The sequence below is a fragment of the Mastigoproctus giganteus genome, chromosome 8, assembly GCF_048544385.1.
Source record: "Mastigoproctus giganteus isolate SK-2022 chromosome 8, ASM4854438v1, whole genome shotgun sequence".
Classification (NCBI taxonomy): domain Eukaryota; kingdom Metazoa; phylum Arthropoda; class Arachnida; order Uropygi; family Thelyphonidae; genus Mastigoproctus; species Mastigoproctus giganteus.
In genome coordinates this window covers 216,376,309-216,399,943 of record NC_143582.1, presented here as the reverse complement: position 1 = coordinate 216,399,943, position 23,635 = coordinate 216,376,309, and the positions used below count along the sequence as shown (strand labels likewise).

General features: G+C 38.2%; 1 protein-coding gene across 1 annotated transcript in view; it reads left to right on the top strand.

Moving 5' to 3' along the window:
• The first annotated feature begins 8,535 nt into the window (after positions 1–8,535).
• The window catches only part of LOC150082281 (galectin-8-like), a 49,920-nt gene continuing 34,820 nt past the window's right edge, over positions 8,536–23,635 (top strand). The window contains exons 1-3 of the mRNA XM_090380471.1: positions 8,536–8,574; positions 11,707–11,847; positions 17,069–17,149. Of these exons, the coding sequence (XP_090236597.1) occupies positions 8,536–8,574; positions 11,707–11,847; positions 17,069–17,149 (261 nt within the window). The remainder of the gene's footprint in view (positions 8,575–11,706; positions 11,848–17,068; positions 17,150–23,635) is intronic.

Here is a 23,635-nt window from a genome sequence, read left to right as displayed (position 1 = left end):
CTTCCACCACTTTTGGCCTCCAATAAGCAAATCAGTGGTATTGCACCGGTTGAGAGAGTCATCTACCACCTAGTATTGCCTGGTAACACAGACGTGTAGCATTCCTCCGTGTTGGTGTGGGTGCCATACCTTGACCCATGCTTATGTTGGTTCATACCTGGGTGGTCACTTAGAGTGTGCTTGTGCATGGAGGTTATACCCAGGATTACTAACAGTCCCACCATCGTGAAGGTGCAAGCAAAGGATTTGGCTGTCACAGACCATCCGGACTTCGCCTAAATTGGGTCTACTTGACTTGGATGTCACCCGAATATCAGTTCCATCAGCGTTTCAGACTCCCAGGTTGCCAGTGCAGCTTGTCTGGCATGTCTGAGAGAAATCGGTGACATCCTCTAGGACCAGAATGGTATTAAGGGTAAGTTGCTACAATGGATAAAAGGATGGTTAAGTGGGAGAAGACAGAGGGTGGTAATCAATGGGTGCTGCTCTTCGTGGACTAATGTTATTAGTGGAGTCCCACAGGGTTCGGTGTTGGGTCCACTGTTGTTTTGTGTATTTATCAATGATATTGATGAAGGTATATCAGGCTTAATGTCGAAGTTTGCAGATGACACAAAGGTTGGCAGGGTTGTTAATGACAGTAATGGCAGTGTGCTATTGCAACAGGATCTAGATAATTTGGGCAGATGGGCTAAGAAGTGGCAACTGAAGTTCAACCTTGACAAATGCAAAGTACTGCATATGGGTAGAAGTAACCCCAGAGAAACGTACCAACTGTGTGGTACTACACTTAAGGTGGTAGAAAATGAAAAAGACCTGGGAGTAATTGTGCAGTCAGATATGAAGTTTTCTGAGCAGTGCAGACAGGCTGCTAGGGCGGGTCATGGGTTTTGTCAATGATATATAGGAATTTTGCTAGCAGGGAAAAGGAGGTGATTGTCCCTCTGTATAAGGCAATGGTCAGGCCACGCCTTGAGTACTGCGTACAGGTCTGGAGGCCTCATTTTAGGAAGGATGTAGATTTGCTTGAGCGTGTACAGAGAAGAGCAACACGATTGGTGAGGGGAATGAAGGGATTCTCTTACCAAGAGAGGCTTAAGTTCTGCAAATTGCAGTGGCTGTAGACTAGGCACCTGTGCGGTGATCTGATTGAGGTCTATAAGGCCTTGAATGGGTTGAGCACGCTGAATTCTGATGGGATCCTTCCACTTGTTCAGATTACCAACCTACGGGGACATAAGTTCAAATTAAGAAAGGACAGATGTAGAATAGATGTGCGGAAATTTGCCTTTAGCCAGCGGGTGGTTAATTGCTGGAACAAACTTCCATCTGTCGTTGTAGAAGTTGATAGGTTAAATAAATTTAAGGAGGAACTGGACAGGCATTTGGAGGGAATGGTGTGATTTTTTTTTTTTTTTTTTTTTTTTGGCTGATGCTGCATAAGCTCCTACACTTGCTTTCTTGCATCATGTGCCACTACTACTACTACTACTACTACTACTACCAGACTTTTTGTAGGCTCCTAATGGTTGGCAGAAGCAAACTGTCCACAGGCGAAATTGGTTCTCTCTTGCTGTTTCTTAGTAATAGTATGGAACGCTATCTGAAATTGGTTATACTAAAGTTGTATCAGGGCTAAAGCATATATAATTCACTCAAAAAATATATTCAACCTTAGCAAAAAAAAAAAAAAAAGTCAAGACTGCTAAAACTGCAACATTAAACTAAATATATAATATAGTATTAACATTTTAAACAAAGGGCGATGATCACTTAACATCAGCTAAATGATATAGGCATAAGTGCGAACTGTATAGATATCCACATATTTCAAAAGTGCAACGTAATATGATAAGCTCAAGCAGGCTTCACATGTGCACATGCTGTTCCCAGACAAACCACGTTAAAGCCTGACTGCAAGACCATGCCCAGTAATCAGGAACAGTCTAATCCAAACTGTAACCAGGTCTTATTTCTATTGGTAATTTTAATGTTTTCATTCTCCCAATCTCATAATATCTGAAGTTGACATACAAGAACTTAATCTTATTCATTAAATATTTAATATGATCTGTAAATGTTCCTCTAAGCACAATCCCAAGAATCTCTCTCTGGTCACATAATTTAGAAGCCTTGATGCCTCATTCCTACTCAGTCTGCTCTTGAGCAACATCTGCATTTTTTTTTTTTTTTTTTTTTTTGAGCTAGAAATCTCAAGTTTATATTCTCTACTGGTGGTACATAAACTGGAAAGAATCTTGAAACTTATTTCAACTCCTAATCTGCAGTTTCGTAAACTATAATTACCAGTTCTTCAGCATACGTAACAAAGCCCACTCAAAAGCATTTTGGAGGGTTATCTTAGACAAAGTTCTAGGCTACAGGTTCATAGATGGAAACCTGAGCGCAACTTCTCAATAGATCTGATCTATCCTTTTGTTCTTATATAAATTTTTGTATTGGTGAAGTAGCTCTTCAATGCCGAATAAACATTGCCGGGGCAATCAACCATTCTGATTGTCTTCAGAATTCACCTCATAAGTTGGAAGCACCATTAAATTCCATGATCAAATGAGCATATCACTTATACACCGATAAAACCGAATTAAATACACCGATATTCTTGTATTTAATTCGAATTCAATGAATTAAATAATCTAAAAGAGCAAAATAATCTCACTACTAAGGCAAAACTGATAAGGAGTAACAGAAACGGGTAATTATGAGACATTCCTTTAAAACTGGCTATCGATCCGCTCAAAGCCCCAAATGAAGTAGAGGATAGATGACCAGGTAAGGGAATGTTAGTTAGTATTGATTAATATTAATTAAAGTTAAATAAATATAATTATAACTAACTTCATTAGATATTATATAATTTGAACGCCACCACAGACCCCTAGGAATAGGTTAGACTAAAAACGCTAACTAAATCTCCTGTTCAGTATACACCTTAATACCCTATAGAAAATAGATACCAAAAATTTAAGTAATCTAAGCAATCAAACTAATATATATATATGATAATTTCCATAAAACTGTATATAATCTTGTATATAAATTGTTTATATCATGAGAATGTACATAAAATTGTGTGTGTAAATAAATGTAAAAAAAAATGGAATGGAATGTTGCACCATATGAACGGCCGGGTATGTGTCCGTCGTTTACCTGGGGAAGTGATAGCACCTGGATGCACCGTGGGACGAAAACAAGCCAGTGTCATGCTTTGGGCGATGTTCTGCTGGGATACTCTGGGTCCAGTCATCCATGTGCCGGGCACTCTAACGTCTACCACCTACCTAAACATCATTTCTCACCAGGTACACACTTTCATGGCAACAGTCTTCCCCTCTGGCAGTGGACGACCATCTTTCAGCAGGATAATGCACCCTGCCACACCGCCCAGATCGTTCGAGTCTGGTTCACTGAACATGAAGAAGACTTCCAGGCATTGCCCTGGCCACCAAAAATCCCCAGAAATCAATCCCATCAAGCATCTGTGGTTTGTGTTGGAACAGAAACTCCAATCTGCGGCATCTCAACCACGGACCTTACAGGAGTTATAGGATCTGCTGGTTACATTTTGGTACCAGATACCACAAAACACATTTAGAAATCTTGTAGCATCCATGCCTTGCTGGGTACGAGCTGTTTTATCTGCACATGGAGGATCAACATCATATTAGGTGGTCATAATATTCTGGCTCATCGGTGTATATACCTCTATAAAGGTTATATTGACTAAAAGGTATTCTAGAGGTTAAAGATGTAAATAATAGTTGAATTAGTGAAATGTGAACGGATGACAATAAACAGTCATAAATGTGTACTGTTATGTCAATATTTTAAACATACCTAGCATATCAGAAAATATCAAATAATATGCAGACAAAAAATGCCTTCACAGTGGGAAAAGAAATTATTCTTAAGGAATAATTACATGTGATATGTGCAATCTTTATTAATTTACATGTGGTTTTGATTTTATTAATGTACTATGGTTAAAATTAATTTTGCACATGTGATAAAGGCGCTAAACTTCGTTTTTCCACATTTATAACTTCAACAAATTATTTTATTAGAGACCCAAAATTACTTTTGTATACCTATGTATGTATTGTGTCCGTAAATTGAATGTTCTCTGGTCGCTTTGCCTGTTTTACTGGACGCAAGCACCCCAGTTTCTGTGGGGGCGGGGGGAACCTTACTATCTATGCTGAGACCAACTAACTCAGCCACGGAGTGAACATAGCCCATTGTGGTTCCTCGCATCATCGACGGGTTCCGAACCCGGGTCTTTTCCACCCGGTGTGTGGAGGACGGTGACGATACCGCTGTGCTGCTCGCGCAGTGTATATATAACTACAACAGGGGGAAAACGAAAGGCGGCACAAGGTCACTATGACTGGGAAACTTGGTTAGTGAACTTGAGCTGGCTGTTGTTTTTCTTCTTGTATTAGTAATGCACCTTGTGAGCGTTATGAACACTTGAAATGGCAGGGAATCTTGGTTGCATGGAATTAAATCTGTTGTGTCATCAGTAATTTGCTGTTAAGTAGAAGAGGCTAACCATAGATTTAATCAAGATACATTTTTCAGGTGCAGTATTTCCCGATATAATTCCATGAAAACAACTACCAGTTGAACACACTTGTTCCTATTCCTTAAATGCCACTCTCCAGATAATTCTTCAATCTTAAAACTCAACCCTATTTCATTTCTCGCAAAAAAATAGATATATAGAAGATCGAGTATGTGTGTTGGGCATTACGCTGCTAATTTCTCTTGGCATAAGCACATCATAAATATTGTGTCTGCATAGAAAAAAATTCATTTTCTTTCTCGTTCTCAGAAATACTTTTCTAACAATCTCTAAAACTTCTAGGCTTCGTAAGAGTGCGGGCTTGTTAAGCAATGACCTGTCTTACAAAGTTCCTATATTTTCTGTTAAAAACGTTCAGTTTTTGCTGAATGCCTTTCTATAGACACTTTCCTGGGTTCTGTTCTAAATTGGCATCTGTAATTCCATCGCTCCCTTCTGAACAAGTGCAGCAACTTACTATCCATTCACTAGTCAACTCCAAACTCAAGACAACCAAGTTTTCTTCATTTATCTCTTCTACTTCTGTTCTCTGGAACAACCTTCCTTGTTATGCATTTCTCAAAAATTACAAATCTACACTGTAACGCTCACTGTAAGGTTTTAGGCACGCCAACGACTTAGACTATATTGTGCCGTATACACCAGGTAATCACTGAATTATGACCACCCCATCCGTAATGGGCTATGCCCCGTGACTTTAGTATTAAAAGCCAAAAAGCTTCGTATGTTAGAGCAATGGTTATTTGCATCTGGTCATGCAAGTCAAACTGATAAAATAGCAGTTATGGGACAAGTAAAGATATGGAATTTCAAAAGGGTATAATTATGGGAACTCGTGCGTTGGGTGCACGGAATGTCTTGTCGGTTGCTCACGGCCCACTGTTTAAGGTGTACAAATAATGGAATCGAACAGGTCAAACCACCTCCTGCTAACAACTATAAAGAATTGCAAAAGGTAGCAGTAGTAGTAGTAGTGGCATGTGATGCAAGAAAGCAAATGTATGAGCTTATGCAGCGTCAGCCAAAAAAAAAAAATAAAAAATAATCACACCATTCCCTCCAAATGCCTGTCCAGTTCCTCCTTAAATTTATTCAGCCTATCAACTTCCACAACGACAAATGGAAGTTTGTTCCAGCAATTAACCACCCGCTGGCTAAAGGCAAATTTCCGCACATCTTTTCTACATCTGTCCTTTCTTAATTTGAATTTATGCCCCCTCAGGTTCGTAATCTGAACAAGTGGAAGGATCCCATCAGAATTCAGCGTGCTCAACCCATTCAAGGTGAATGTTCATGGTGAGCAATGAGTGCAGTGCAGTGTGTTGTCTTGACTGGGGCAGGTCACCGTGCAACAGTTGACATTGCAATATAATATGGGGAACACAAAAATAATAAATGATGTATTGAACACACAGACGGGATCCACAGCAAACGGCCCAAGAGACACCCTCTTCTGTCAGAGGGAGATCATCGTCAATGGAGAATGTGTCAACAACAAGCTGGTTGGAATTTGGACTGGAAACGAGTGTGCTGGTCAGATGACTCCAAATACCTGATGCGACTCCTTGATGTGTGGAGCAAGCAACATGAGTCCATGATCCTCTTCAAAAAGGCCTCTCAGGTTGGGGAATTTCATGTTCACAATATCAAATTAATACACCAACCGTTTAAATTAACATAGTTTAATATTTACAAAAAAACAATGGATACTATAAAATAATCTATTTACAATGACTGACTTACTATTCATTATGACATTGAATTCTCATTTTATTTTATTGTATTTTATCATAATGAATAGTAAGTTAGTCATTGTAAATATATTATTTTATAGTATCCATTTTTTTTTGTAAATATTAAACTATGTTAATTTAAACGGTTGGTGTATTAATTTAATATTGTGAACAGTCCATGATCCCATTGCACATGGTGCTCAGGCAGGTGGTGGTGGTTGTTTAATTTGGGTCTTGTTTTGCTGGCAAGAACTGGGGCCCTGGTGCATATGGACAAACGTTTCACTGGTGTAGTGTACCAGCAGCTTTTAGGAGACCTTTATGTACCCTGCTATGTTGCATTTTTTCTGGGACAGAAATGAGATCCTCGAAGACCCACACTGTGCACAACTGGTTCGGCGAACGCAATGAAGATATCACCAGTCTTGATTGTTCCCCAAATTCGCCTGACCTCAATCCAGTTGAATACCTGTCGGATGCTTTTAAACAGGAACTAAGGCGTATGGACAAGCAACTATCATTAATTCCGATACCGTGTAGAGCACTGATGCAGCATGGCTACAAATTCTTAGGGACGTCTTCAGACACCTAATAGAATCAATGTCTAGGCGAATAGCGAACGATGTTTCACACAGTATTAGGTCGGTGATCATGATTAAGTGATGGTTTTGTGTATATTGTGTCTGTAAATCGCGTTTGTTCTGTGGGTGATTACTTGCTGGATGAAAAGCCCTACTTTTCGGGAGAAAAGGCTACCTTCATCAGAGACTAACTAAGGCCACATGGTCAAAAAGGTCCATAAAAGCTCCTTGCATCATTTGCGGGATTCAAACTGATGTCTTTTCCAGTCAGTGTGTGGAGGATGATGATTACATAAACTGTGCTACTGAGAGGGCAGAAATTCAAGTAAACAAGTACCTTCTGCTTTCTTGACCTTCAGCCATGTCACTACTAAGTCCATAGATTCACATCAAGGTCCGGATTAAATTCTAATGTCCTCTTCAATCGAGCTTGTAATCAGTCGATCTCAGGCAAAGGTAATGGCTCCCCTTCGTGAGTTATTCAGGGTTTTGCAGTCCTTACAACATGCAAATCAGCTTCTGGGTACACATTTCTGTAGATACATATCGATATTAATGACAAACTCAGCTTTCGTTGAATAGTAATTTGAATATAAGATATAATTGGATTTGGAATATCTAGGTGAGCAATAAGCAGTTGATTGAATCTAAACAGGTTGCTTATTTTGTAGTTCTCAACATGGGACACGGTAAACAAGTATCTTCTTCAACAGAAGATAGCATCAACGGAAAAAAACTCAAGTTTTTTGGTCATATAGTAAGAAGGGAAAACTTTCTGTTGAAGAATATAATGAAAGGAAAAACCGAGGGGAAGAGGTGCAGAGGAAGACCTGCAACTAGGTGGAAGAATGGAATCAGTGAACTTCTGGGCATGGCACTGCGATGCTGCTCGTATATCACACGATCGATGCAGTTGGAGGAATTTGTTGGTGGCCACAACAGCTCCTCAGGGAGCTATGTAACTGGAAGAAGAAGATTAAAAAATAGTTCATTCTTCTACCTAGAATACCTCGGAATTAATTCTGAAATTCGTCTTAGACCAGGGTAAACAATATTCCAAGCCGATATATCCTGCTTCAATGTGTTCAACTGTACTAATAGGGTTATGTAGCCTTAAAAATGTCCTTGATTTTCTGCTATTCGAGTCTGTTCAATACAGGAATGAAATTTAAAAAGAAAAAAATCACTAAATGAGCACAAAACCCCTTTTCCCCCTACCGCAACCATTTTAAGATGGTATCAATTGTTAACATTCTAGTTCGTTTGTTTATTTACTGTTTACATGTTTGTATATTATTGTTGTTGTTGTTATTGTTATACATCTATGTTTTTATTACTGCTCTAGAAATAAAAGGGTGGTTTTAAAAATATTTTTCCAACTATCTGCATGTTTTCAGCTTAGATGAAATAATCAGTTACAGTAGAACTCTGTATCATAGCACACTCAAATCTGCATGTGACTGTTATTGAACTACTTTTTCGTGTGAATATTCGGAAATGGATTTATCCCCCAAGACAGCTTGATCATATGAACTACCACAATCGTTTTGTCCCTGTGAGAAATTTGACTTATTTGTAGCATCAGTTTTGACTTATTTGTATAGTATCAGTCAATATGCTTCGTTCTGATGTATCAGCTGTAGTTTATAAACCTGTAAGTGTACCTTTACTTTTTTGGAAAAAAAAAAAAAATATATATATATATATATATATATATATATATAATAATAATAATAAATTAATAGGCTATCGCGTTATAAAACAACTCTTTCCTCCTATTGTAGTTTCTTGTTTAGTTACGATGAAGTAAGGGAAGTTTGAAACTGAGTTAGAATTTAATTTATTTTTCAGGGTTGTTATTTACACTGGTGATCATAAGTAATGCGATTATTTAAAATTATATTTTTCTTATCGTTATTTGAGACTCTCTTCGAGAAGTTCCTTTCTTCAGTAAAATTAAAATTCATCACTGGTTTAATAACTCTGTGTGATGTGCGCAAATGATTTTATAGGAATTGTCCAATCTGACAAAATCAATCAGTAACCTTTTATTTAATGTTGTTGTTGTTATTTGGTTTTTAGGAGCATTAGCAACTAAGGCCATATTGCTCCGGGGATGTGCGGTGGTCATTCCCTGACCTTTCCGCATCCTCCATATTTGGTGGTGACGGGCTCGAACCCCGGTCTAATCAAGAAGCGTGTGTTACACACTGGTACTCCTTCCCACCTGGCTACGGAGGCGCCCCTTTTATTTAAGCTGATTATAAAATAAACAATATGTCAAGTTGAGCAACAACATTTGTTAACTTAAGTACAACAGAGAGCATGAGACTAACTAGCATACCAGGCTGAAAAGCACAGAATATACCATCCTGCACATACAACGAATTTTTGAACACTATACTGCTTGAAATGCATTTGTTATGTCTATTCTTGTGTTCTGTGTCATGGAGACTGATGCCACCAATGACTACAGTTTTCACTAGAGGTTTTTCAACTCGTAGTCGAGTCTAGGATGAATTAGCTCTCCATCAGAAGGGTGGATTCTTCCTTGTAGAGTCAAATTCAAAGGTGCATTGCGTTTGTTATCTTAGGCTGCTCGGAGTAGTTCTCAGATTCTAAGGCCTGCGATAACCCAAATATCTAGTCTTTTTATCTTTCTCGCTCAGGTGTGTAATGACTCATCTTATTGTTCATTATCATTTCATTTATTATCACTTTATTTGAGATTATGTCTTAAGATAAGGAAAAAAGACTGTGGTTCTGTTTTAAAACAAAAAAGATAACAAGTTATTGAAAGAAAATCAAAATTTACATAAACATGTAGAAGTAGGCAATGGTACACGAAACATTCTGGCTAACGAGATATATCTTTCACAAGTAGTGCTTTGTTTGCATTCATAGCTAAATATTAAGATTCGTTTAGAGCAACTTTACCAAAAAATACACAGACTTACTAGAATAATCATTTCAATTTAATCACTTCATTCACAAGGTTAGACTTTTAGACAACGTGTTAAGAATGGGTTCTCGAGTTACATTTTCTCTTAGCTCTAATGTGAGTGATTGCATTTGAGTCTGGGGTTATTTCAGAGTTGAGGAGACTATCATTAAGGAGATGAGGGAAATCGTGCTTAATATCTATTTTATTTTATTATTTTTTTTTAATACCGACACGTTCACGTGGTTACTAATTTTACCTATCCTCTCTCCTAGATGTGTTTTATGATCCAGAGAAAAATTCAGTGTCGCGATAAGAGTAGAGAACTAAAAGAAGACTTACCAGAAAGAACGTTACTTCGGATTAGGACTGGGCGCTGCTCTGTTCCTCTGTTTAACTTGAAGCCAGGGACGACCCGAGAGGAAAACTAAGGCGACAAGATGGATCTCGAAGCAACGGAAACAGAAGGCAGAAAACAGAATCAGACTGCAGAGTCAGAGTGCTGAGAACGGAATAGATGTGCTAGTGCTTTTTTACTACTGTGTATGCGTATATAAATCTGTTCCTGTGCCACAAAAAAGGTGATGGGGAAGGGAATGCGTCACTACACTTCAGTCGTGGCTCTCTCAGTTCTCTTAGGTCATCGATGTACTCAAACTCAAATTACAGTTTGTCAATTAGTTGTTTCATTCGATTGCCTAGCAACGCTTGCTTGTAAGAACCATCATCACTAATGCTCACTTCCTAATCTCTTATCAGCTTCCAACAGCATCCTTTTCTGCTAGTCAAGTGTGAAGTGCATTTGATACAGGAAGTGGTTTTTGGTGTGATTAAACCAATAAAGATCTATAATAAACATTCGTTAAATTAAACACTAGAATGCAGTCGTCGGTCGTTAAGTGTTATTTTGAAAAGAATCGTTAAAGTCCAGTGAATAAAGTCCCTTAAGAGAATTACATCACTATAAAATATCACTTGACTTATTCTTTATTCGATGTCGGAAAGACGTCAGTAACTGGATATAACAGAGAGAAAAAAAACAAGCATATATACGCCAAACATATTGACTAAGAATTACTTAATAATTAACTGAACATTACGTGGCCACTCTATACAGTGTCGATTCATATTTTCTTAATACTGAGCTCCACCCTCTGTCGTTAACTCTTGTGATCTCGTTTCTCTCAATGACCCTATTGGAAATTGGAAAATACAACGCACTAAGAAGTACGAGAACAAAACAACTTTAATGAAAGGCTGACCATTACATTGACTGTACACACCAAAACAACCAAAAGTAATTTTCTTACGAGCATTCTTGGATTACTTCGAGCACAAATTTCGATGCAGCTGAAACGTGGTATTTCTGGGGAGTTTAAAGTTGAATTAATAGTAACACTGTTTTAACAGAGATACTAACTCTCCTAAAAGTATTGTTCTTCGCCAATAATGGGAATGAGGACCCGCATTAGAAAAAAGAGGGAGACTAGTTAGTTGCTCTGCAACTACTAGGAGACGGAGACACCTTGTCTCCTAGGTCAAGACGTCGAAAAAGCATTTGATACTATAAGCCACGAATACCTCAAACAAGTTACCCAAACAGGAAGCTTTGGAACCAGATTTCAAAAATGGTTCGCACTCCAAACGAACTTTAGAAAGATCAATATCATAAGAATTAGAAAATGGAAAAACAAGCCAATCCTTCCAGGAGGAACCGACGCAAAAAAAAAAAAAAAAAAAAAAAGAAAGACATCTTTACAATTTTAGGAATAATCCTGGGAGATGGAAATGAAAATAAGGAGCAATAGCAAAATATATACCCGAAAATAATTTTTTTTTTAATAGAAACACTACGAGAAAAACAGCTCTCCATACGAAGCAAAACCAGGAGATACAACCGACAATACCCCAAAATACAATACACAGTTACAAACATCCCATACTACAGGCAAATATGTCTGTGGGGCAACGTCGGGCCTCGGCATGGTGCTTGGCGGCTAAATGGCCAGAAGAACAAAGGTACACGACACCACACATTTCAAGATCCACACTTTTAAATCTCTGGCCTATACAGCGAACTGTATCACCACAGAAAGTAAACTAGGCGGCGATGAGGGAAACCCCTGGTGCTGTTTGACCCTAAATACACTTTACGCTTTACCCTTAATGGACTTTTTTTACTCCCTGGCTGAGTTAGTCGATCTCAGGCGTAGATAGCAAGGTTCCCCCCCAGAAACTGGAGTTTTACGTCTAGCAAAACGAGCAAATCGACCATAGAACACACGCAATTAACAATCATATGACACACAGCACGGCAGATGAATTTAATTATTCAGGTGGCCTAAAAATAATAGTTTAGTTTAACCTAAACATCATTGCTAACCAGGTACACCCTTTCATGGCAACGGTCTTCCCCTCTGGCTGCGCCGTCTTTCAGCAGGGGCGCCTCCGTAACCAGGTAGGCAGGAGCGGCAGTGCGTAGCAAAATCTTCTTGATTAGACCGGGGTTCGAGTCCGTGACCACCAAATACGGAGGATGCGGAAAGGTCAGGAAATGACCACCGCATATCCCCGGAACAAATGGCCTTAGTTGCTGATGCTCCTAAAAACCAAATAACAATAACAACAATAACTTTCAGCAGAATAATGCGCCATGCCACACCGCCCGGATTGTTCGAGACTGGTTCGCGGAACATGAGGAAGACTTCTAGGTATTGTTCTGCCCTTCAAATTCCACAGACATCAATCCCATCGAGCATCTGTGGTTTGTGTTGGAACAGCAACTCCGATCTGCGGTGTCTTAACCACGGTCCTTACAGGAGTTAAAGGATCTGCTGGTTACGTGTTGGTACCAGATACCACAAGATACATTTAGATATCGTGTAGCGTCCCTGCCTCGCCGGGTATGAGCTGTTTTGGATGCACGTGGAGGACCAACATCATATTAGGTAGGTGTTCATAATGTTTTGGCTCATCGGTGTATGTACTTTCCCAAGAAGTACTAAAGAGACATCTCGCACGTTCAATGAGAGCTCCCAAAATACTGATACATTCAATATAACTGTGTCCAATGTAAAATTACAACATCTTGTAAAGTACTTTAGAGAATGACGTTAATTTTTAACTTAGATGTAATTTAAGATTTAATATTCACTCCTAATCATTCAATTATTTCAAGGTTTAAGAGAACAAACATTTCAACACAAAAATAAATGGTAAGTAATAAAATGAAGGCGATCAGTCAATACATATGCAATTAATCTTAAGTTAAATTAATCATGTGTTACTCACACATGAATAGAAAATTCATTTTTGAACAACATGAAATAATACACCATTGAATAGAACAGAATCTTATTACAGAAACGATTGAAATGTCAGATAAATTCAAGAAAAACATTCATATTAACTCAAAAAATGCATTAAAATAGAATTATCTACCCTAATGGGAGCAAAGTTTACTGCAATGCGAGAATAAAAGTTCAGTCAGGTGAATTCCACCAACGCTCAATACGTGGGTATGTATTGTGTATAACAAGCACATGACGCTAACAGATCTATTACATTTGACAGGCAGAGAAGTAGAGGTAGCGATATGATGGGCTTTCAATAAGGTGTGATTGTTGGTGCAAGGTAGGGAGGTATATCCATCTCCGAGATAGTACAATATATCCAATGAGCTGTTCCTGACTTACTGTTACGTGAGTTTGCGTGGCAGACAAGGGACAAAAACAACCAGCTTCGTAAAATCTAATGATACGAAAGTGGTGATGGATGAAATGAGTCGGAGCCGTTTTCAAAGACTTGTGCCAATATAAAGGATGGTCATGATGTCACAGTTCACTGCCAGGTCAGTGTGAGACAGTCCAGAGCACTTTGTGGCAGGGCTATTCAATGTATTCTCCATCAGATGGGGTATTAATGCAGAAAACCGACTCGACATCCTTCTTACTCTACGTCACAGATATCTGCACCTCACGTGCTGTGAACATGACAATTCGACAGTCAATAACTGAATCAAATTATGGTCGAAAGAATCGCGTTTCCTTTTGCATCATACTCAGTGGAAAGGTACGTGTGTGTCGACAACATGAGATGATGAACCCCACGTTTGGTGTGGAGAGTGCAGGTTGGAGGTACTGTTCTAGACTGGGGAATGTTTTGTTGGAATACCCTAGCCCCTCTGATATGCGTGCATAGGTGTTTGATGGCGAAGACCTATCGAACCGTTACTGCCGATCACGTACACCGATGTTCCATGACGTGATGGTGTCTTTCATCATAGTGATGCACTATGCCAGATGTGTGCATCTGGCATAGTGCATCGGGTGACATTAGTCTCTGGGTTGTACAAAACTCTCCATAATCCGGGACAGAACCACATGTAGCAGGTATAGAAATGAGATATTTCGTACAGACTTACAATATTTTGCTTCTGATGTGTTATGTTCCAATAAAGCTGCAATTATTGTTCTCTGTGGAATTGCTTTGATTTTTTTTCAGTATACCCTGAACATCAACTATACCATTAGGTCATCGTATTTACAGAAACGTGTTTTGCGTCTGCTGTGATTCCCTAATTGTTTTAACTAATGTTAAAACAAGAAATATTTATATTAATTATTATTACGTTTTTACAGTAAAAATAATTTTTATTTCCATGAAGAGGGCGTTAGAAAACAATACCTCGTAAAAGAGGGAAGATGTTGGGGTAGATAAATTGATAAATGCTGAATTAAGAAAGCATTTTCCGAAAGATTAGTGAAATTTTAATTATATTACACTTTCAGTTTCGAAACATAAACAATTACTGGTGTAATATATATGCCAGTTAATATTTCGTGTAAATACGAGCCTGAGTTTTCAGTCTGACGTTGTGTAAGCCTGATTTTTCTATCCCATCCTGTTGCGTCCTTGGTATCTTGAATTTATATCATTTAGAAAAATATATGTAAGTACTTAATAATTTATAATTAATAATAATAGGCTAGTTATGGTGCTTTTTTTCTAGGAGCTCTTTTTAAATTTAGGCTTCCCTTTGCTTTTAATTAAAGGGAAGTATAAGAAATAAAGAGAAGTCTAAATTTAAAAAAGTTAAAATTTAGGGGTGTTGTAAATAATTGTTTACATGATATGTAAATATTTGCGTTTACAAGATTATCGCGAATATTTGTGTTTACAAAGATTATTGTAAATATTTATGTTTACGCGTCAGCCACATTTCGTTATTTATATTACCATATAGAGAAAAGAACTGTAAAACAGGTAACGAAGTTATTCAGCATATAATTCGACCTTTAATATCTGCCTTGAAAATTCGTGCTTAATTATATAAAAATGTCTGGAGTTATATTTCTTATATAACTCGAGACATTTTTCAGTCAACTTCCACATCTTGCGTAATGATCTATTACAATTAAATTTGCATTAAGAACTCTTTTTAGTATTTCTGTTCTTTTTTTATAGATTTCACTGTGGCATTTTATTGGACAGCATGGCAAACTGTAAAGAAAGTGGTAACCGTATACAGTACCCTTATGTAGATAGTTGTGAAACCAAAACCAGTAGGCATAGCTGAAGACGTAACACCGCTTTTATTGGTACTGTATTTGTGTACCTAATCAAAGCCACTCTAATATTAAAGAAACTAGGCTGGCTTTAATTCTTAAACTTAATTCTCAATGAATTTCATAAACGATTTTCATCTGATGAAGAAACCATCATCATCTTGTCTGGGTGGTACTTTTTGGTACTGCACAACATTTTTTGCAATTTTTTACGCTTCGAAATATTTTATACTAGTATCAATGATTGCATTTATATCTAAGAATTCATGCAAAAAGCAGTGACATTTCTTTCATAATATGATGCTTGTATAATTGAAAACGGCCACTGTATTCCAATGGCATTCTATTTGTTGCCAGCAAACATACAAAGCACTGTTTACTCTGTTCAGTGAAATTATTCGAAAATTTAATTTGGAATTTTTCCCAAAATTCGTGCTTGTAGAATATGAAAAGGCCATCCACAACGTTCTGTATACAACTTGGCCAAATGCGACAGTAATGGGCTGCAGATTTCATCTGGACAAGCGCATGGTTTAGGAAAATTTGAGGGTAATTGTGCAGTCAGATACGTAGTTTTCTGAGCAGTGTAGACAGGTGCCAGAGCAGGTCATGGTGACTTGTCAATGATATACAGGAATTTTGCTAGTAGGGATAAGGAGGTGATTATCCTTTTGTATAAGGCAATGGTCAGGCCGCGCCTTGAGTACTGCGTGCAGGTCTGGAGGCCTCGTTTTAGGAAGGATGTAGAACGAGTACAGAGGACAACGAGAGTGGCGAGGGGAACGAAGGAGTCCTCTTACCAAGAAAGACTTAAGTTCTGCAAATTGCAGCGTCTGGAGACTAGGTGATCTGATTGAGGTGTATAAGGCCTTGAATGGGTTGAGCACGCTGAATTCTGATGGGATTCTTCCTCTTGCTCAGATTACTCACCTGAAGGAACATTCAAATTGAAGAAAGACAGTTGTGGAATAGATGTGCGGAAATTTGCCTTTAGCCAGCGGGTAGTTGATTGCTGGAACAAACTTCCATCTGCCGTTGTGGAAGTTGACAACTGAAATAAATTCAAGGAAGAACTGGACAAACTTTTAGAGCAAATGGAATTGTGAAATGTGTTTTTCGTTTTTTTGTTTAGTGCTGTATAAGCTTGCTTTCCTGCATCATAAGCTGTATACTAATGCTAATACTAGCCATCAAACAAATTTTGTTTTGCAAGTTTTTTTTATTTTCAGAGCAACATAAATGATACAGCCCAGAGATGATACTGTCCCTGATTTCAGAAAGCAGTAAAGATTTAACAAATACATGTTTAAAGATTAATTTTCAACAATAAATGCATGTGAAAGTGTCATTTGGATTTCGAAACCAACACTTGAATATAAAGTGCCAGAGTATTTTCGAATTCTTTAAAATCCTGCACATTTTACAACAACAAAAAAAAAAAAAAAACATTTTACAGTCCGGAAGTCTTAATAAAGAAATTCGGTACTAGTATCAATGATTGCATTTATCTCTAAGAATTCATGCAAAAAAGCAGAGACATTTCTTTCATAATAAGTTGCTTGTAGAACTGTCTAGTCTTATAATAATCTGTTTTTGCGGCCAGCAGGATTTAAACTTAATATTTTTCTCTTTTAACTTAGTGTGACTTGAGTGACAAAAGATTAGGAACCATTGGTATAGATAATGTAATGGGATCCACCACTAAGGTGAACTGTACAGAGGTGAGATCCACCACTGACTTGTTTGTTTAGGTTAGGTTATGTTATGCTCATTCTCTCCCTTTCCCCTCTCTCAATGCTCTGAGATGTAGCAGGCATACTAGTACTTGCCAAAGGATGGTCAACATGGAAAGAGGTTACTGCAACGAGAGTATGCGGACATGCACATCATGTGTGGTAAAGCTAACGGCAGTGCACTCGAGGCTGCACGTTTGTACCAAGAAGCATTTCTCCGCCGAAGGCAGCCGAACAGGCGCACATTCATCAGGGTACGTCAACGCCTTAGAGAACATGGGCGCTTTGTACATGGAGTACGAGCAGGTAGGCCCAGAAGCATAACACCTGATGTTGAGGAAAGGGTGTTAGAAAGAATAGAACAAAATCCAGGAATTTTCAACAAGGAGGGTTGCTCTGCAAGAGCATGTACTGAATCATGGCAGTGTGTGGCGAATTTTATATCGCCAGTTACTGTATCCTTACCATATCCAGCGTGTACAAGGTCTCAGCAATACAGACTACCCTCCCAGAGTGAACAACAGTTCACTCTGGTGCAACAACAGTGTGTCCTGAACCCCAATTTTAAAACAACATTTTGTTCACTGACGAAGCTGGGTTTACTCGTTATGGTATTTTTAATTTTCATAACTGTCACGTTTGGTCTGACGAACATCCTAATGCAATTCACGAGTCACGACATCAGCAACGTTTCTCGTCGAATGTCTGGGCAGGACTACTAGGAGACCATCTAGTTGGACCACACTTTCTGCCAAATAGGCTAACAGGAGAGCTGTACCTTCAGTTCCTGCAGAATGTTCTTCCAGACCTCCTTGATGATCATAATATTCCACTTCAGCAACGCCAGAACATGTGGTTTATGCATGATGGTGCACCAGCAAAATGTGACGGTGTTGTGACTCTCTATCTAACTAGAAGGTATGGTCAACTGTGGATAGGTAGAGGTGGGCCTGTAATGTGCCCTCCCAGATCACCAGACTTAAATCCTATGGATTTTTGTATCTGGAGTCATGTAAAAAGCGTAGTGTACACTTCTGACATTAACACAGTTGAGGAATTGCAGCGTCGGGTTGAAGGAGCCTTCAATGCAGAGAAGACTACAAAGCTGCGTACGGATGCAAGGACAGCATTTTGAACACCTTTTGTAACATCCTGTAAAAAAAAAAAAAAAAAAAAAAAAAAAGGTAAACTGCAGCCATTATCAACGCACTGCAGAATGGAAGCCTCCTCAACAATTCATGTTAAGGGAGATGGACCATAATTTGCCACGCTGGTCCAGTGCGGGTTTTGCAGATCAACTGTATTTAGCACTCAGGGGCTTGAACCCCGGTCTACTCAAGGAGCGTGTGCTACTGCACTCCCGCTCCTGAACACCCTAAACACACTTTACACTTTACACCTTTGGGTTGCCAGGCAGGCACTTTACTCACCTGGCTAGCCCGGTCGGCCCTGTAACATGTAACATCTGCAAAATCCTGTTGTGTTGAAACCAAAAATGTATTATCTAATGTTTAATAAAACCACCCCTAGCGAAGCTTTTTGCTAAACTAGTATATATAACCCCATAGTCAGTGGCGGATCTTAACAGAAAATGTGAATTATCTCGAAAACGGTTCGTTTGCGGCCCGATGTTCACTGGGACTTTTTTGCTTATTTTAGTTTGTCCTTTTCTAGGGGAAACCCTGGAGCCCGCCAAAAAAATAATAAAATACTTTGAAAAAATACTTTGACTTTGTCCTTTTCACCTTTAAATTTTAGGCCATCATTTTTGAAACACCCTGTATATATTTCTGCAGTTCCGAAAATTACTATATAGGCAAATTATTCCATGTTATGAAAGTGCTTCATATTATATTCAGAGAAAATTAAATAAATAAAAGGGCAATTCTGTGCTGTTTGCTGTTGATCCATAAAAATGGCTACCCTTTATTAGTCTTCAGTTCCAAACCTTTCATAATTTCTTCGGCACTTTTTGGCAGCAATTGCCTTGTAGTACATGTTGTTTCTTATATCATGGATATCTTTTATCCGTAAACATTCAAAACACCTGTAAACCAAGTATATATATTTTAAAATTAGTTTTAAAAGAAATAAATGATACAATTGAACCAAAGTGAAGTTTCCTTATACTGTACTTACTAATCAATAAAACACTCGCTTTAGTTTTTTCAGAGCTCAATTAATTTTGATGGTCCTATTGATATTTCCTCCTCGGCTTTTCTTCTTCTTCCTTTCCTACTATCACTTGCCTCTACTTTTTTGCTTTTCTAGGTCTAATAGGGACAAAGATGTGGATAAGAGAGTTATTCCACACACATATACATAAAAAGTCTTGAAATGGCCGTCTGGGTAGTGGTATCCACCGAGAATAAGTAGCATTAATCTTTGCACTGGTGAAGCGTTGCTTATTCGAGGTAGTGCAATGTCAAAGCAACTCGTGAAAGCATTCACAACGATGCCAATTCACCTACTTCGGTGATTTACTACTAAGTAACATGATGCTATGAACTAATTTCACCCCAGTGGCTCACATCTGGTGAGTATGGGCTTGGCATACCTAGGGTCTGAGCTGGATATCATCATTCTGCTCTTTCTTGGTGATTCCTCTCTCTCTCTCTCTCTCTCTCTCTCTCTCTCTCTCTCTCTCTCTCTCTCTCTCTCTCTCAGGGTAATTCAGAATTTTTTATTTATTATTTTTTTTTTGGCTGGTGCAGCTTAAGCCTCAAGCGTCCTTGCACCATATGGCTAATAATAATTAGCGACTTTGTCACTGACAAAAATAACTGATACTTTTAAGGAACAGTCACAGTTGTCACCGATATACAAAAAATCACCATTAAGCCCGTCTGTATAGCCCACTCACCTAAAATAATTCCCTCGCTGGCAACATGCCAAGAATACTCCATTCATTAACCTTCCATGATGCTGTTTGAAAGTAGTACAATACCAGGGCAACTCGTTGTTGAGGCCAAGTTAGGTTTTCTATGAGAGATAATAAAATAAAGAGAAATGTAATTTAGTCATGAATATACAGTATATACTTTTGTAAATTAATATCTACTTCTATACATTTAATCTCAAGACTGAAACAAAATACGCTTCGTGTCTCCAGGGGACACGCCCAGGGCCGTGCAAAAAAAATATTTGGGGGACCTCGTTTATTTATGTTGAGACTTTGATGGCGCCTCGATTTCGGGCCCCATAGATCGGGGCCCTGGTGCAACGCATACAATGCACCCCAGCCCCATTTTTACGGCCCTGGACACGCCCACACTTCTGGAAACTCTGGTGTAGTCTATGAAAGTCTATACACAAGTGATCGGCATTGTTTTTTCTATATGTTATTTATTTTATGTGTCGCCTAATTATTATTATTCTTTCATGCAATAAAATAATTAAAATACATGAACTTTTTAAAATTAATTTCATGTTTCTCTTTAGAAAGAGGAACATGAAAAGAGAGAGAGAGAGAAAGAGCTTCTCTTTGAAGCTCTCTAACTTCTCTATAAGAATTTAGAGAACTTCAAATTATGAAGTGCCAAATACTATTTGGTCTTATTGAAATTATATGAAGTTGGAAGAAATCGCTTGTTCTTTTACGTATTTATGCAAACAACCAGATTTAAATTTCCTAATTAATTCGTGGTATTATAAACAGAAAAATTGCCAGTATTACAAGTTGCCTTGGTTCTGCACTTCTTTCAAAAGGCATGGCCAAAATTTAAATCTACTATATATTTAGATGAGACACCGTTGTGACAGCCTGTTTGGGGGTTACTGGTCCACCATCTAGAATCTTTTACATAAATGCTAGATTAACCTTTCGTGATGCTGTTTAAAATTAGTACAATACCAGGCGACTCGTTGTTAATACTCACCAGATGTGAGCCCCTGGGGTGATGAAGTTGCACATTGATCGCTTTTGAAAGTAAACCTCTCAGTGATGGAGAATTTGCCAAACGTTGTTTATTAAAAGTTGTGGAAGAAATTTTTGCGTAGAAACGAACAAAGATACAAGACATTAGTTTGTCTCGACAAACAATTATACAAAGAGTAGAGAAATAAGAAAGAATTGATCTTTAAGCCAAAACATGGTTCAAAAATGAGTACAGTATATGGACTGCAAAAATAAAACCTCGAATTCTACAAGACTCTCCCATTTGAAGATTTTTCACTAATAAAAGAAAATGCCATGAAAATGGCTACTTTGTTTGGATCAACGTATGTTTGATCCAAACAAAGATCCAAGCACTATTTTTCACTCACGAAATCAAATAAATATTTAAAAAAGAAAGAGAATAACAGATGAGCGTCTTCATTCCATTTGAGAATTGCAAATTTGCAACCAAATTTTGAGAATTTACATTTTTTATATATAGCCTGAAAATAAAAAACGGTTACATGTAACACTATTTTTTTCTCGAATCACTGAGTGCGGCCCGTGAAACAAATCTAAGTTTGAATACGGCCCCTGTACGGGGAAAGGTTGGCCACCACTTGTCTAATGTTTAAAAAAATATTTGTGCAGTACTAGATGGCAGCACATCACAGACAAATTAACATAGTAAAGTGGGCATTGAAAAATACCAGGGGAAAAAAAACTGAAACATTTTTCGTGCTCATCGGAATATAGCCAACATTCGAACTTGTTAATAACGTACCAAGTTCGACTGCTGCTACCGAGAAGTATTCTTCCTTAACGTTAGTTAAGAACTAACAAAAAAAAAAAAAAAAAAAAAATCCACCATATTAATGTTTTATTGATAGGATGGTTTGAATTCTTTAAATGGCAAGGACTTAAAAGTTTTACCGTTACGTGCAGATGGCAGAACTTTACGGCACTTTTCGTAGAATGTTATGACCTTCCGTGAACTGCTGTCTTCTACGAAGTACCTTTTTATTTGCGAAAGGGAATAGAAGACAAGGGAAGGGAATCAAACCGTCTTCGATGTATAATTTAAATTTATTTTTTAAATTATACAGGAGCAGCAGACCACATCAAAAGCCTTTAAACTTAGCTAATCTTCTTAGAATTTATTCCGTTATTACAACTGTTCTCCCCAACCTAACATCGAAAAGTCATTCCTTTATCTCCCCCCCCCCCCATTTTCTTCTATCTTCCCAATCTCCGTCCACCAGTCCTCTTCTATTCATCGCTGCTCTCACACCCTATATCCACTTGGTCTTGGTCCTTCTCTCTTTTTTCTTCTCCATGGCTGCTCTTGGCAATTTGTCTGTCATCCTCCATTCTCTTCACTTGGCCAAACCATTCCAATCTTTTCTTCTCTATTTTATCAATAATAGTTTTTTGGACTTTCATTGTATTCTTTATCACATAATTTCTAACTTTTTCAGTCGTAGACTTTCCTGCCGATCTTCACCAGAAATCACTTTTGACCACCAAGGAAAGGGTGAAAAGTGATTTCTGGTTTCGTTACCCCGAAAGCTTCTTTACCGTATCCACTGGTTCTACTGTACTCTTCTTTTGCAAAACTATGGAAACTAGTGCCACAGGCCCATTCTCTTTTAAACTTTTTCAGTTTATGAATCTGATGGAAGCGCAGGTGTCAAACCAAAGTTGGTTTGACACCTGCGCCTCCATCATATGTCGATACCACCCTGAACCACAGGGTGTCAAACCCTGTGGTTCAGGTTGGTTTGGTTAGGTGTCAAACCAAAGTTGGTTTGACACCTGTGGTTCAGGGTGGTATCGACATGAGCCGGTTCTGCCGGGGCACATATTTTTCGTAATGAGTTGTACACTTTCTTCTGTAAACGTATCCCCAGAAGCTCACATCTGGTGAGTATGGGCTTGGCACACCCAGGGTCTTGAGCTGGATATCATCATTCTTCTCTTTCTTGGTGATTCCTTTCTACTTCTCTCTCTCTCTCTCTCAGGGTAATAGGGAAATTTTTTTTTTGGCCGGTGCAGCATAAGCCTCAGGCTTCCTTGCACCATATGGCTATTAATAATAATAATAATAATAATAATAATAATAATAACGTACGGGCTGAATCTCGCAATGTGCTTATAATTATGTAATTATAATAATTATAATATTATACTTATTTATACCATAGCACATGAGCGATTGCATACTGAGTAGACCATACAGAGACGGCGATTGCGATTAGCATACATCTGTTTTGTTTTTTTTTTTAATTTATTAATTTATTGTTGCGTATTTGTAATGATTAAGATACGTAATTTATTTATTAGAAAAAAGAAACATTATCTCGCTGTCATACAGAATAAAGTTGAAATTAAACGATTAAAAATTGAGAAAACGCAATATAACCTAAGGGGCTTACATCTGGTGAGTATGGGCTTGGCACACCCAGGGTCGTGAGCTGGATATTATCATTCTTCTCCTTCTTTGTGATTCCCTTCTACGTCTTACCCTTGCTCGCTCTCTCTCTCTCTCTCTCTCTCTCTCTCTGTTTCTTTTTGGCTGGTGCAGCATAAGCCTCAGG